The following is a 13909-nucleotide window of genomic DNA, read 5'->3' as shown; positions in this document are numbered from 1 at the left end:
ATGCCCCCTTCAGACTCGTAGTGCTTCTGTTTTTAATTCCTTCTGAGAACTGTCTGCTGTGCCTAAGGAAGACCAAACTGCCGTGATGGAGGAATGAAGTACTACCGCGTAACTCGCATGCGTAGTACACAGACTGTACAGTGATCTCCGGGGAGGGGCGTGGCGACTCAGACGCTCCGCTCGTGATGCGCATGTGCGACCTTAAAGGGGCCCATCACTTCCAGGGGGACACTGAATAGCATGGCGTCGTCGATTTTGATGGCATCTGGTTTGCAGAGGATTTTAGTCGCAGGAAGTTGTCGTCGGTCATTGTGGGACGGACTCAGGTACTGGCCGGTGTGCTTGAAGAGAAAGCAGTGATATTTGGGGTTTCCCGTTCCGGGGCTTTTGCTGCCCACAGTAAATATTGTATACCAGTCTTTGAGGCTGCAATTCAGAGGAGCTATGGAGACTGCTTTCCAAACAGTCAGTGAGGCAGACCTGCTTACATTTGAAAACAAAAAGCCCCGAGATCTTGGGCCCGCTCGCAGCATTTAAACGTACTAGAATCTCTGCCCTTTTCTTTTCCTAGGTCAAAAAAGTATTTACACGCGTCATGCAAATTGAACACTTTTAAATATGGATGTAGCTGAAAGAAATAACGCAGCAATTGTAGCTTAGTGTCAGCATGTATTGCCTTCTATGTAAACCTATTTCTGTTTTTTTATTAAACACAATTGCACACATTTGTTCTGTTTAATTAGCGGATCATTATCTGTTCAGTGCAAAAGAAGGAATAACAAAGTTTACTTTAAAGCTGGCCCTGCCTGTTCGGCTAACTATTGCCCTATCTCCACCACCCCCTTCCTGGGTAAACTCTTGGAGAAGTTAGTCCTCCCCCAACTGATCCTTCATACTGAACGTGTTGGTTGCCTCCCTGACCATCAATCTAGATTCTGGGCATCCAGAGGCATGGACGCTGCTCTCCTGAACACCTGTGAAGACATGCTTGCTAATCTTGATTCTAACTCTACCGCTGGTCTCGTTCTCCTCGATCTCTCTCCTCTACCTTTTGACACAATCAACCATTCTATCCTCCTTAAACGGCTCAGTGATACTCTGGCACCAGGCACTGGATTGGTGGACCTCTTTCCTCGCTAACCGCCCTTCCCAGTTGCAGTTCGGCAGGGCTCAAGTTGAGGGTACATGCGGGGGGAGGTGTCCACCCACTTTATTCAGAGGGTGGACTCAGTCCCCCCTAGCTGAAATAGAAACATTGGATGTTCTCTTTGAATTTATGAATTAAAGCCGATTCCCCCCCGCGCAGTCATCAGGTTTGTAGGGCAGATACTTCACCACTGCACTATATAGCCTGATGAAAAATAAAAACTAAAGGTGAAATATCCCATCTTGGTACTGCAAGTCCCAGAGAAAACATTTGTATTAGTTCTTGGAGTTTAAAACATGCACACTTTTTAACGTTTTCAAAAACACTATTAGAAGAAAATATCCTGTCTTGTTTTTATGTGTGTTGATTTTATGAAAGGCAAATGCCATTTGTTCAGTTTAATATGGGTGGTTATGCAAAGTCAATATAATAAAAATGTGCATATTACGACTTGATATGCTAATTTCTGGTGATGTTGCATCCCATTGCATTTGTTGATGAGTCCCCCACTTACGTTTTTAGGACTTGACCCCTGCAGGTCAGCCCTTTCTCCTTCACCACTTCACTCTATCTGTGGCATCCTCTATCCTATTGCCATAGCTCTTCAATATCTAGCTCACCCCTCTTGCTCACTTGCTCTCCTCGTCTCCAGTGTTGTGCTGATGACTCACAGCTTTCCTTCAAACTTCCATCTCCTCTCTCATCCCCGATTGGCTGCTATCCAGGCATGGTGTGCGGCTAACGACCCCTGTCTTAATGACTGAGCTCCTTCACATTGGGACACCTGCGTCCTGTTTCCCTCTTACCCTCTGGCTACCTCCCTTGGGCCCTCTACCCTCATCATCCTGTGAGGCCAAAAACCTTGGGGTTGTCTTCGACTTCTCTCTCCTTCACTCCTCACATCTTGGACCTTGCCAAGAAGGCCGACTTCCGACTTCACCTCCTTAGATGCAATCTTCCTTTCCGCAGGAACTCTGGTCCTCTCTAGGCTGGACTACTGCAAGAGCCTCTTCCTCCATCGTCCCCTTTCCTCCCTATGCCCCCTTCAGCTAATCCAGAACATGGCTGCAAGACTTATCCTTGGCCTCAAGCCCAGGGACTGTAGTTCTCCAGCCCTAAGATCTCTGGGTAACCACAAGGATCAAATTTAAGACCCTCTGCATCATCCGCAAGGCTTTCTGGGGCCTGGGACCACGCTATCTCCAATTATCTCTCCCTAAATACTTCCCTGCTGGAGCCCTCTGCTCCTCTAACTCCAACTCTCTGCTTGTCAAACGCTTCTCCAAGCAGAGAGTGGGGGGCAGTTCTCTCTCCTCCGCCCTATCACTCAGCCAGCAACCTTCTCCCCTGGCACCACTCGGCACTTCCCTCCCGGGCTTTCACCAGCACTGCCAATACCTTGCCCCACCTTCCCCATCTCCTGTGTTGGGTAAAGATTTGGGCTAGTACCCTTAGGGCGCACTACAACAACCTTAGCCTCCTGGCAATAGGGACCCAACCTTTGGTAGAAGTCTGAACTACACAGGTTGGTAATGTGGCCTAGCAACCATGCTTATCTCAAGAGGGGTCAATGTGAGCAGTAGGGTAGTTACACAGAGGTTCACCGTGTTCAAATAAACACTGATACTCAAGGTTTCTTGATTTAAAAAAAAAAATAATAATTTATTGACCAGTCATTTAAACAAGCCTTCTGCAGAGGACACATTAAGGAGAATGAGAACAGAAGAAGAGTTGCAATCATGGTTTAAGAGCAGGTCTTCAGGAGAGCAGTTTTCGTGCCTCTGGATGCTCTAAAGCGAGACTGGTGGTCATGAAGACAGCCAACGGATGCAGTGTGGTGGGTCAGTTGGGAGATGACCAACTTCCCCAAGAGTTTGCCCAGGAAAGGGGTAGTGGAGATGGGGCTTTAGTTAGCCGGGCAGGAGGGGTCGGCAGACCGCTTTATAGGAGAGGGTGCACAAGGGTGTGCTTGATGGGAAGTGGGAAGTAGCCAGTGGCGAAGGAGTGGTTGCAGAAATCAGCCAGGGCAGGAGCAAGAGGAAATGTTGTTCTGGGGGAGCAGGGGAGCACCTGTTTGGAGGAGACTTTCATATAGCAGACAGCTTTAGAGACATCATCCAGTGCTATGGGCGAGAAGGAGGAGAGTATAGGAGAGGGATAGATGGAGGACTGAGAGCAGGTGGGAGAGTCGGGAGGTGGGTTGAAGAGAGCGAGGGCAGTATGTCATGTGTTTTGGTTGTGAAATGGGAGGACTGTGCAGTACAAAGGGCCTGGAATGTGAGAGGAGAAGTGGAGGCTGCAGTAGGATTGGTGAGCGCCTTACAGATTTTGAAAAGTTCAGCTGTGTTGTTGATGCGAGTTTGGATATGGGATCTCTTCTTGGAGCCATGTAGATACAGTATTGCCTTTGGAGCAGGGAACAGGCCAGTTTGTCAGTGGATCTGCTTGAAGCCTGCCATTTCCGTTCAGCAACTCTGCACTTGAGTCTGAGAGGCTAGGTCTAGAGGCTAGATTTAGACAATCATACCAGCTGTTGTGCTTGGTGGCAGGTTTCATGCTGATCCTCATGATGGCGGCAAGGGTGTTGGAGATGGAGAGGTGAAGGTTAGCAAGGGCTGTGTCAGTGCGAGAGTCAATAGCAGGGGTGGGGGCGATGAAAGTGTGGGCAAAAGCAGCGACTGACACTCGCTTCATCAATCGAATGACGGAGAAGGAGACTGACATTGCAGACAGAGGCTTAGCCAGGTAACACATGAGCTCCAGGCGACAGGAAAGCATGGTCAGACCAGGAGAGAGGAGTAGTGAGAGGGTTGGAGATAGAGATGTCTGCTGAGATGAGCATATCCAAGTTGTGTCCAGCTGAGTGGGTCGGACCAGAGGAACGAATGGTGAGGGAAAGAGCGACACAGAGGTCGTGGAAGAGTACAGTGGCTGCATCAGAAGAGTCAAGATGAGTGTTGAAGTCTCAGAGGAGAAGAAACTTGGAGGTAGAGGTCAGGAGGGAAGAGCTGAGGTCTGCCCATTCAGAAAGGAAGAGGGGGAAACCGGGCCTGGGGCCTGTAGTGGGTAGGAGAGACACCAAGCCTGCAGACGAGGCATTCGAAGGAAGAATAGGATTGAGCGGGTATGATGGTGGCAGGGACCCATTCAGGGAAAATCGTGGCCACTCCGCCTCCAGACCGGCTGGGCCTTGGCTTGGAGAGGAACTTGTAACCCCCAGGAAGAAGAGTGTCCAGAACTGTAACGGAGCTGGCATTGAACCATGTCTCGGTGAGGACGAGAACGTCGAGGTCAAAGTCTTCAAGAAGGAGTCAGATGTGAGATGAGTGTTTAATGGCAGAAGGAGCATTGAAAGTGGGTGAGTGAAGCTGGTTGCCACCTTTGAAGGTTTTCCAAGGAGGGGTACAGGGATATGGTACACCAGTCAGTGGTGATGAAGGGGCAAGCAGGGTTTCAGGAGTAATGGCAGTAGAAGGAAGGATGTTTATGAGAGCCAGAAGACTCCTATCAAGGAGGAGGTTGGGGTGAGAGCCCTGGGCCATGACAGTGCCATTCTGATAGACCATAATGATACACCTAGTCCTAGAGGAGGGGAAGTGTGCCAAGAGTATTTCCCATCTGGTTGCACCATTAATGGTTGAAGAAGTAAAAGGGGAGAGTACTGAGACCATATTGGGGGTGGTGGGGCGAGAGAGAGAAAGACAAAGACTCTTCCTGGAAGAAGCGTTGACGTAGAGCGAACTGCACAAAGAACTTACCAGACTGCCTAGCAGCAAGACGGGCGCAGACGAATCGAAGCAAGGAGGAAAAGGTGGCTCTGGCGGGATGAACACTTCTTCGGAAATGCAAGGAAAAGCCTTAAATCACCATTCAGAAGGCAGTTCTTGTGGTTGTATTGATATGGCAGCTCTGCATAGCAGGTAAACAAGACTGCTTCTTTCAGGGGCTCACCCCCTCCACATAGCAGGTAAGCAAGTCTCCTTTCTTTCCTGTATCTCGGCTGCAGAAGTCACAGAACTGCAGGCTGCAGCCAGATATTTAATGCACTGCAGGTCTTGTTAATAACTAGGACCAGGACCCTCTCCGACATGGATGGGGGCTGACACCATGGAGCAATATCGAGCGGAAAGCAATGTGCCAGCATGACCAAAAACCATGGGCAAAGATAACAACGTTCATTAGATCTGGATAGACATCAATTCAGCGACCGAGCAGGAAGTCTGAGTAGTTTACACAGACCTGCTATGCCTCCGAACGCCATAAAAACCACTCGTCAACGCTCCTAATCAATCGCTTCACACACCAGGTACAATGGTTATTGCTTGATTATTCCAATGCGTACACGGATCAGCCGCCATCAGAAGTGTGCCTCAGTGTTGTATTCCTGCCCCTCTTTTTTTATTTTTATTTTAACGTTTAAATTAAGAACCTTAACTGCGCCTCTGCCACGCATAGGAAGTGGTCAATTTCATTTTTTTATATGCTGGTAATACAGTATTTCTTGCTATGATACAGAGCTCTGAATGTTTTGCACAATTTGACTGACTCCTCGTACTGTGAACACTATGAAATTGCACTGGGTGAGTATGGTTCCAAACAGGAGGCAATATGCTGCCTTTTTCATGAATGGTTGCACAATAGGACAAGTCAAAGAATTTAAACATTTTGGGAATATCGTCATCATCATTTCATCTTTATTTCAGCATAAATACCATAAAAGCACATAGATATATAAAAAAAATACCAACTAATTACATAGTGATGCGTTAAGAAGCAAGGAGGCAATTTATCATTTCATATATTACATAAATGCAACAAAAATCAACAGATAAAAATAGGTAATTTGGTACTTGAATTGGGAAGACTACCCTTCCGACTACTCCCAGTTATCGCAAGAGCGTAGTTTACAATTGGAAGCAAACGTAAATTACAATTTTTTTATATACAGATCCTGAATGTATTATTGGAAGCATATATGCCTCTATGGCCACATTCGCGTTAATCTTCCTTCCTTTATAATTTTGCCCCTTACTCTCCAAGCCTAAATCGCTTGCGGCACATTAAACCATACATGTTTTCACTGCTCCTAAATAGTTGCAGCGCCAGGCCCATGCTGTGAATACCATAATTTGTGCATATTGTTAGGTATTTGCCTCGTCCAACCCTATAACCTTGGCAGAAGAACAATGGAACACCATCTCCTTGGACAAGCCACAAACTGGGCAGAGATCATTCTCACTTGGGTACCATTTTGATGTATGATAAGCCAGGTTCAATTGTGACAATCTAAACCTTAAGTAAAGGTTACATGCCAATGGAGGAACAACAAAACCAAGGTAATCTTCAAACCCAGTTGTTAATTTGGAGTTCAAATAAAGTCTGCCAGTAGCCATCTCTAGCCAGGTCGATCTCTAGCAGCCTTCGAAAGGCCACCTTGGCCTTGCCAACATTGCTCCGAACTATTCTCTGTGAGCATAACCATAGGTCAGCCATACCCATACAAAACAAACATTTCTTTAAATGTTGGAACAAGAGTAGGGACTTCCCGCCCTCCGCTTCCAAAATATGGGATACCCCCTCTCAGAAAATCTGTAATTCAGGGGACAACCATAATCTAAGCCAAAATAGCACAAACCGATACTGGACCTCTTTCTGATGGGGCTTAAACCCAGTTCGTAATAAATGGGAGCAGAGGGGCAACGTTGGCCAGTCCCAGTTTCTTCAACATGTTCTCTCAGCCAGACCCACGTTTTTGCATTTTGAGTAGCCTCATAATTCTGCCCCATAAGTGGCTGCTGGTTTTGCCTGAGCTGAGAGCATCTTGATTGCAAGCAAGATAGCACCCTGGCCATGCGAGTAAAAAAACCTTATGCTGCCTTTCCCATGGTCAAACTAGATGATTTTAGTAAGTGGGGGGGGGGTCCAGTGTCATTGAGTCTAACACCCAGATAATCGTAGTTGTGTACATTTTCAATTAATGACTCGTTTATAGTCAACAACTCTGGAATCTACTTTTTACATCTGGGTCTAAAGATCAATGTGTTAGTCTTAGCCATATTAATCGCTAGACTTGGTTCTCTACATTTCTTTACAAAAGCCTCCAGTGTGGATTTAAGGCCTTTCACGGACATTGATAGCAAAACAGCATTGTCTCCAAAGAGGAGGATTGGGCAGGTCTCCTGCCCCAACTTCTGAGGATCGAAACAGTTCAATTTTACATTGTGGACTACCTCATTGATGTATATCAGGAAAAATAGGGGCGCTAATCGCATCCCTGTCGAACCCCTCTAACTACTGCAATGGGATCTGTGAGGTCCCCCTCCAGTCCCCAACGTACTTTGGCAGAGTTATCAGAGTAAAGCTGGATCAATATCTGGAGATGCCCAGCTGGGATCCCCCTCCTGGCAAGACTTGCCCACAGGGTCGCTCTCGGGACGCTATGAAATGCGGTCATGAGGCCTATGAATATACCCTCATCCCCCTCAGTACTGTGTATTTTTGGGAAATCAAATAGAGCCTGGTCCTATGTGCTTACCCCTGTAGAAAACCGTGCCTGCAAGTTGTCGATCATACTATTACCGTCCACCCATTCTTGTAAATGTGCTAGTAAGGCTTAAGCAAAGGTTTTCCCCACCCCATCCAGTAGGAAATTGACCTGTAATTAGATGGATCTCCGAGCCCTCCCTTTTTTAAAAATTGGTAGGATGGTAGCTTTGCACCAAGAATGGGGGAACCCTATTTATTTCAGACCGGCATTAAACAGACACAAGATTGGGGTCCAAACTAGGCCCTCATCTCTAAACAGGTCAAGAGGCAGCAAATCTGGTCCCAGGGACCTTCCCTCTGTGAGAGTATGGCATTGCAAACCTCCCCCAGTTGCAGCTGTATTGATTAATGCCCATTCACATTCTATTAATGGTCAGGCAAGGCCTCCAGTTGCTGCGTTGTTGGATCAAAACTGTATAGTTCCTGGAAGTGCTGAATACAGGCATTGGAAGGTATCTCTGTTACCATATCCCTTGCCCGATCCTTGATATTACCTCTTACTAGTCTCCAGAATGTGCGGCAGTCGCCAGAGGAAGAGGCCACATTCATTTTGTCCCATTCAGCCCGGATATAGGCTTCTTTTTTTTGGTCTTAAATGGGGATTTCTAGGCCAGCCTCGGCGATCTCAGCAATGGTTTGTCTGCATCCTTTCCTTTTTTCCAAGCACTTTAATACACCCTTGTTTGCCCACCTACATTCCTTATCGTACCACAGGTTTGTTTTAATTGCACGTCTTTATATTTTTACCAGCTTTTGATACAAACCATTGGCAAGGTGGACGAGATAATCGTACACTTCAAAAATCCCCGGGTCCTCCAGAACCATGCATGTGAGTTGCTCTAGGGCTGGCATGATGGCCTCATAAATAAGTGGTTTTACTCCCCACCCCCTGGTCCAGGTCGATGCATTTAATGTGCTGCCTACAGAGACCCTGTACAAAGATCTCTGGGCACTTTCCAGAAACCCCTTCTCTATCTAGGCGTCCCTCCATTTTGGATAATTTCAGCATCAGTGGATATGATCACACCCATGCAGATTCATAACTTTAAACCCAAGGGCTTTACTCCACAGGTTCAGTGAAAGAAAAATATAGTCAATAATCGATGAACAATTCTGACCCTGGAACGTTTGTCTGGGTGGTTGGTCATCTTTAAAGCGGCCATTACACGCTGTAAGTCCCATTCCCATTAATGCAGTAGCATAGCTAAGAGCCAAACTATGTGTCCTATGCTTTGTCGGTGTTGTCTGGGCCGGAATATCCCAGGCCTCATCAATATCATCCCACACACCCTCCAAGCCCACTAGGGGTTCAACCTGGAGTTTTAGAACCCCCACCAACAAGGTTTGGTGGTCCATATTATCACATTTTATTCTTGACTCCAACAACTGTGCAGCCTTTTCAATAATATTCATTGGATATTTCCTAGCCACTCCATTATACACATTAAAAAGAGACACCGGCCTAGCACCCCCAGATTATATATTGGAGATCTGGGGATCCAGTTTCTACATTTACAACCTTGTAATCTAAAGTAGTATTTGGGCCGTCTCTTAGGACCCTTGCCTGCCGGCACAAGAAAAACCTCATAGCCCTGAAAGGTAGTTGGCTGCATATCCCATGTTTCCTGGAAGAAAATAATATCATGGCCCCCCTGATAAAATCAGACCAGGAATATACCTGCCAGGCAGTGCACAAGGAAGACTCACTTGGCCAAGGAGGCTCCTTGATGAAACAACCAAATGATGCAATGGTTGCCTTGTCCAAGCATTTTGTTACCAGCCAACAGAACCTATGATGTGAATCTACAGAACGAAAACATTGTTTATTTGGCAGTATGGATTAGACCTTTGGGAATTTTGAGGACCTTTGGGAATAATTTAGTTCCAAAGTCCATTCGAAAGAGACTCCTAACTCTGCACCTACATTTTGCTGTGGATGAGATGCTAGCCAACGTCATCTAATTATCATCCCAAGAAATGCCCTACACGTCCCTGGCTTCTAATATTGCACAAATCTACCAAGTTATATTGTTGGCTGCTTTAGTGAATTGTCAGACAATATACCATTGTTTGAATGTATTAAGAAAGCGTTTGAATGATAAAGCCGCTGTTAGTTTAATAATACTTCACTCGTCTTCAGTTCATCTAAATAAATTGTCTCTACAATAATAGCTAACTATTATAGGGATACACGAACCAATTACTGATGCGCCCGTTTGACTCTATCCTTAATGTCGGCCACCCTGTGTAATGGAATAATATCTAGTCTGACCACGCTCATGGGCATACACATAATGTCCTACCCCTAGAAACCACTCTGGAGAAATCGGCAGGCCATGACATGACATGTCTATCTTCCCATTGAGGTTGAATCTTTGCAACATTTTTTTTTGTTTTCTGGCGGAGGTTTCTTGAGATAAGAGCATCCCGTTACCTTTTGCTAATACCTCACAGATTTGTGCAGTGCAACCTCTAGAACCGGTATAAACCATAATCTGTCGTGCGCAACACACACACATTCTACTTTGCATTTCCTATGTGGAAGTTAATTTCTGTAGCCTTCAGACTGAGTCAAAACCTTGTATAACATTCTAGAAGTTGAATATAAAGGAACTCTTCACCTAAGTTCCCTATTATCATTTATTAATATACCATCCTATCACTCTGAAGGCATATATCTATACATTGCCCTTCTTTTGTTTTTGTACCTGATTTTACATCGGATTTTGAATAACAATTCTGTTAACAAAAATTATTGGGATTTTAGATGACATGGTTTGTGTGAATGATTTACTAGAAAATATACACATTTTAAATTATCTGAATGTTAACTATATTTGTCACTATGTAATTTGAATCATTATCCATTTGAAATTATACTGAATTGTACTACTGTGTATATCCATGAATCTACATATGCCCAAGATTAAATAAGCTAACCGTGTCACTTATGGTCCATTTTGTGGTAATACTTGCCAAGATGTCAGTCCAACATCTGTAGACATCAAGGTCCATCTTGATTTTCACTTTCTGAGGCAAGTGCATAATTACTGTGCAAGTATACAGGCAACTTGTTGCCCCCAGCAGAAATCGGAGTGAACTTTTTCTATAAAATGTGACAAGACATTATAAAGGTTTGTGTGTGTGTATTTCAAGCCTCAAAAAGTGCACTCTACACTAGCCGTCAGCTAGTGTTAACTGACTCTAGGAAGTCCGAAATTGCATTATGGGCGTATGTGGAAAACTGAGGGGCCAAGTGTCTATTTATGCCTAGCTGGTAGCTTGCAACTGAAACTGTTTTATCCCTTTTATACAATATGTTCTCAAGGGTGGGGATCCTTTTTTTTTTTCATTTTGGAGAAAGTCCTTCCAAAAGTCTACAATTGTAGGGAATACCTTTTTAAGGTTCCTATAAACAGAGAATGTAAACTAAATATTCATAAACTTATAGTCTCACAGTACAAATGAAACCTTAACTTGCACTACTTCACACACACTTTAAATTTGGTCATTCTTGTATCTATTCATTATGTGGTCCTTAGGCCCACACCGTACTTTTCTCACCCATTATTGGACAACATCATGCTACATTTTCTTTATCGTGCAATTGATTTGGTTTATCACCACACCCTGTAGTGTAGGGGCCTGCAAACTATGACTCTGAGACTACAACTCCCATCAGTCCGATCCACCATAGTCCGTGGCAATGGATAATAGGGGTAGCACTCCAAAACAACTGGAGAGCCGCAGGTTGCTGACCTCTGCTGAAATGGGTGAACAAGTAATTGCGTCGGTGTAGTTCTCAGAGTACCCTTGCTACCTTGTGTATGCATACTTACAAGATGGCAGCAACCTCTTGTACTCGGCAAGAGAGCTCACGAGTACCGTCCTGTTCAGGTTCACCTTCCTGAATCAAGACGGCACACATTTAGGTAAGGCCCATTTGCCTTTTTGAAAACATTTTTAATTTGTTTTTTTTTTATACTTCAACTTTAGGTTTACCAAATAGTGCTATTTGTTATTGCATCACATTCATTTTCCTTTTGCACTTTTGTTTCTACAATTAGGAAGCCTTTGAGCCCTTAGTGGCTCCATTACTACCATCCCTGGATGATAATACTTCTCTGGCAGATTTCATACATGATTTTAGATCAGCAACTAATCAGGATTTTGATATACTAGCCCCGATAAGACTTGTGAACCAGAATAAATCTAATCACTAGTTTTCTTGAGATGTTCTTGATGCTGGGACAGCTAAACGAAAAGCAGAATGTAAATGGCGGAAACATCCTTCCAGTACTTTTTTGCATAGCTAGACTTTCTAAAGCTGCAGTTTTTAAAGCTAAAGAAACTCATTTTAATAATAATGATGGCGACATCAAGATAAAAATAATTGTTTGTAGTATTAAGAGTTAAGTGGAACTGTGGCCGAATCCCCCATCGTCATGGATGACTCTTGGTGCCAGCGCTTACACAATGGCTTCACCCAGAAATTCCTACACCACCAGCAAGGTATTCTAGCCCAGATTAGGCTGGTACAGATTTTAGAGGAGCCGATACCCTACTCTGGCCCCCTCCTTTGTCTAGAGTGCCATTAATTTGTTTTTAACGAGGTCTCAGAAAGAGAAGTTATTGACATTGTATCTCAGATGAAACCAACATCATGTAAGGGTGATATTTTTCCTGCTTCCCTCTTTAAGGACTCTATTAAGACCCTTGTTCCATGGGTCACTAGATATGTAAACCGATCCTTTCAGGAAGCACTTGTTCCTGACAATGTTAAAGAGGCCTGGATCACACCCCTCTTGAAAAAGGATACGCTGGATCCAGCCGACCCAGGAAATTATAGGCCTATTACCAATGTCCCTTTTACATTGAAGATATTGGATAAAATGGCATGCTGTCAATATCAACAATATGTAGAAAAACAAGACATCCTTGATTCGAGACATTCTGTGTTCCATGTGAATCATGGTACCGAAACTGCACTCTTAGATTACATTGCTGAAATAATCACTAGAGGTGACACGGCTCTACTCCTATTATTGGATCCTTCAGCTGCTTTTGATTTAGTTAATCACAATCTGTTGGTGGACAGATTGATCAAGGTGGGTGGTTGTGCACCTATTGCAGCCCAATGGTTTAAATCATTTTAGGTCCTAGAACTGCTAATGTGGTCAAGGGAAACGTACAATCGTCTAGAAAGATTGTGTGGTGTGCCTCAGGAGTCCTGACTGTCACAATTATTCTTTAATATCTACTCCAAGCCACTATGTGACCTTCTTGCCACTCTGGGGGTTCAAATTGCACAGATGATACTCGGGTGGTGATCGAATTAACAGGGGCATACAACACTGACTTGGGAAGAGTACATATTCAAAAACTGAGCTACTTATTCTTGGCACCGAGCAGAAGTAGAAAAAACCTGATCAACAATATGAAAGCTTCTTGATTGCAGAAAATGCCATTAAAGTTTCTGAATAAGTAAATGCACCAGGTTTCTTCTTCGATCCACAGCTATCATTCAAGAAACGGTACCCCATCTTGAGTCCTCGTGTTAATCTTTTATGGCAGATTCGACCCTACTTATCAGAGCATTAATTGCGGCAGCCATTATTGATACGAAATTGGACTGCTGCAACATCTTATTGGTTGGTACTTCTCTAACCAACATAATGGAATGGAGCAGCGCGAGCTGTCTGTGGACGTGGCCGTAGATCCCTTTTGAAGCCACCCAGCATGGTATTCGGACCATCTCTTCATATTTCAGATTCTCCCATTTGAAAGGGCAGCAGACATAAATGAACACCACACACCATCTGGTTTCAGAATGATGTGCAAGTGTTCATTGTCCCATCTGTCTTTTTAGTTCTCAAAACGGCAAACCTATTTTATGTCACATATACAGGAACAAGCAAGGAATGGGTACATATTTAATCACATGTTCTCTTTTCTTTGATCATTAACAATGTCTAGACACAGCCTCAAGGTTTGCAATCCATCAGTCGTTGCATGTCATTTATTACCTAGTAGAAAGTTTGCATTGCCTTGCTTCTCAGGATACAAATGACCATGACTTTTTGACAGACAACTCGCCATTCCTTATCTCTTCTTTGACAAACAGGCCCTAGCCATAGTTCACAGGCAACCCTGCATGCTTCCAATGTGAAACTTAATTCCCAGGACGGACACTTTCCTAATGTGAGTGTGTTCCTT

The 13909-nt window shown here is 44.4% G+C and overlaps 2 protein-coding genes across 2 annotated transcripts in view; both read left to right on the top strand.

The window, feature by feature from the left end:
* Nucleotides 1-204: 204 nt before the first annotated feature.
* ERCC1 (ERCC excision repair 1, endonuclease non-catalytic subunit) overlaps nt 205-13909 on the top strand; it is a 333113-nt gene continuing 319408 nt past the window's right edge. Inside the window, exon 1 of the mRNA XM_069628983.1 lies at nt 205-326. The gene's annotated coding sequence lies outside the window, so the exon portion shown is untranslated. The remainder of the gene's footprint in view (nt 327-13909) is intronic.
* Nucleotides 3849-13909, top strand: part of MRPL50 (mitochondrial ribosomal protein L50) — a 44789-nt gene continuing 34728 nt past the window's right edge. Inside the window, exon 1 of the mRNA XM_069630065.1 lies at nt 3849-3892. Coding sequence (XP_069486166.1) covers nt 3849-3892 — 44 coding nt within the window. The remainder of the gene's footprint in view (nt 3893-13909) is intronic.

The sequence above is a fragment of the Ambystoma mexicanum genome, chromosome 12 (assembly GCF_040938575.1).
Source record: "Ambystoma mexicanum isolate Mex_15411 chromosome 12, UKY_AmexF1_1, whole genome shotgun sequence".
Classification (NCBI taxonomy): Eukaryota; Metazoa; Chordata; class Amphibia; order Caudata; family Ambystomatidae; genus Ambystoma; species Ambystoma mexicanum.
Note: the sequence above shows the minus strand (reverse complement) of the source record. Positions and strands in the feature narration are given on the sequence as shown.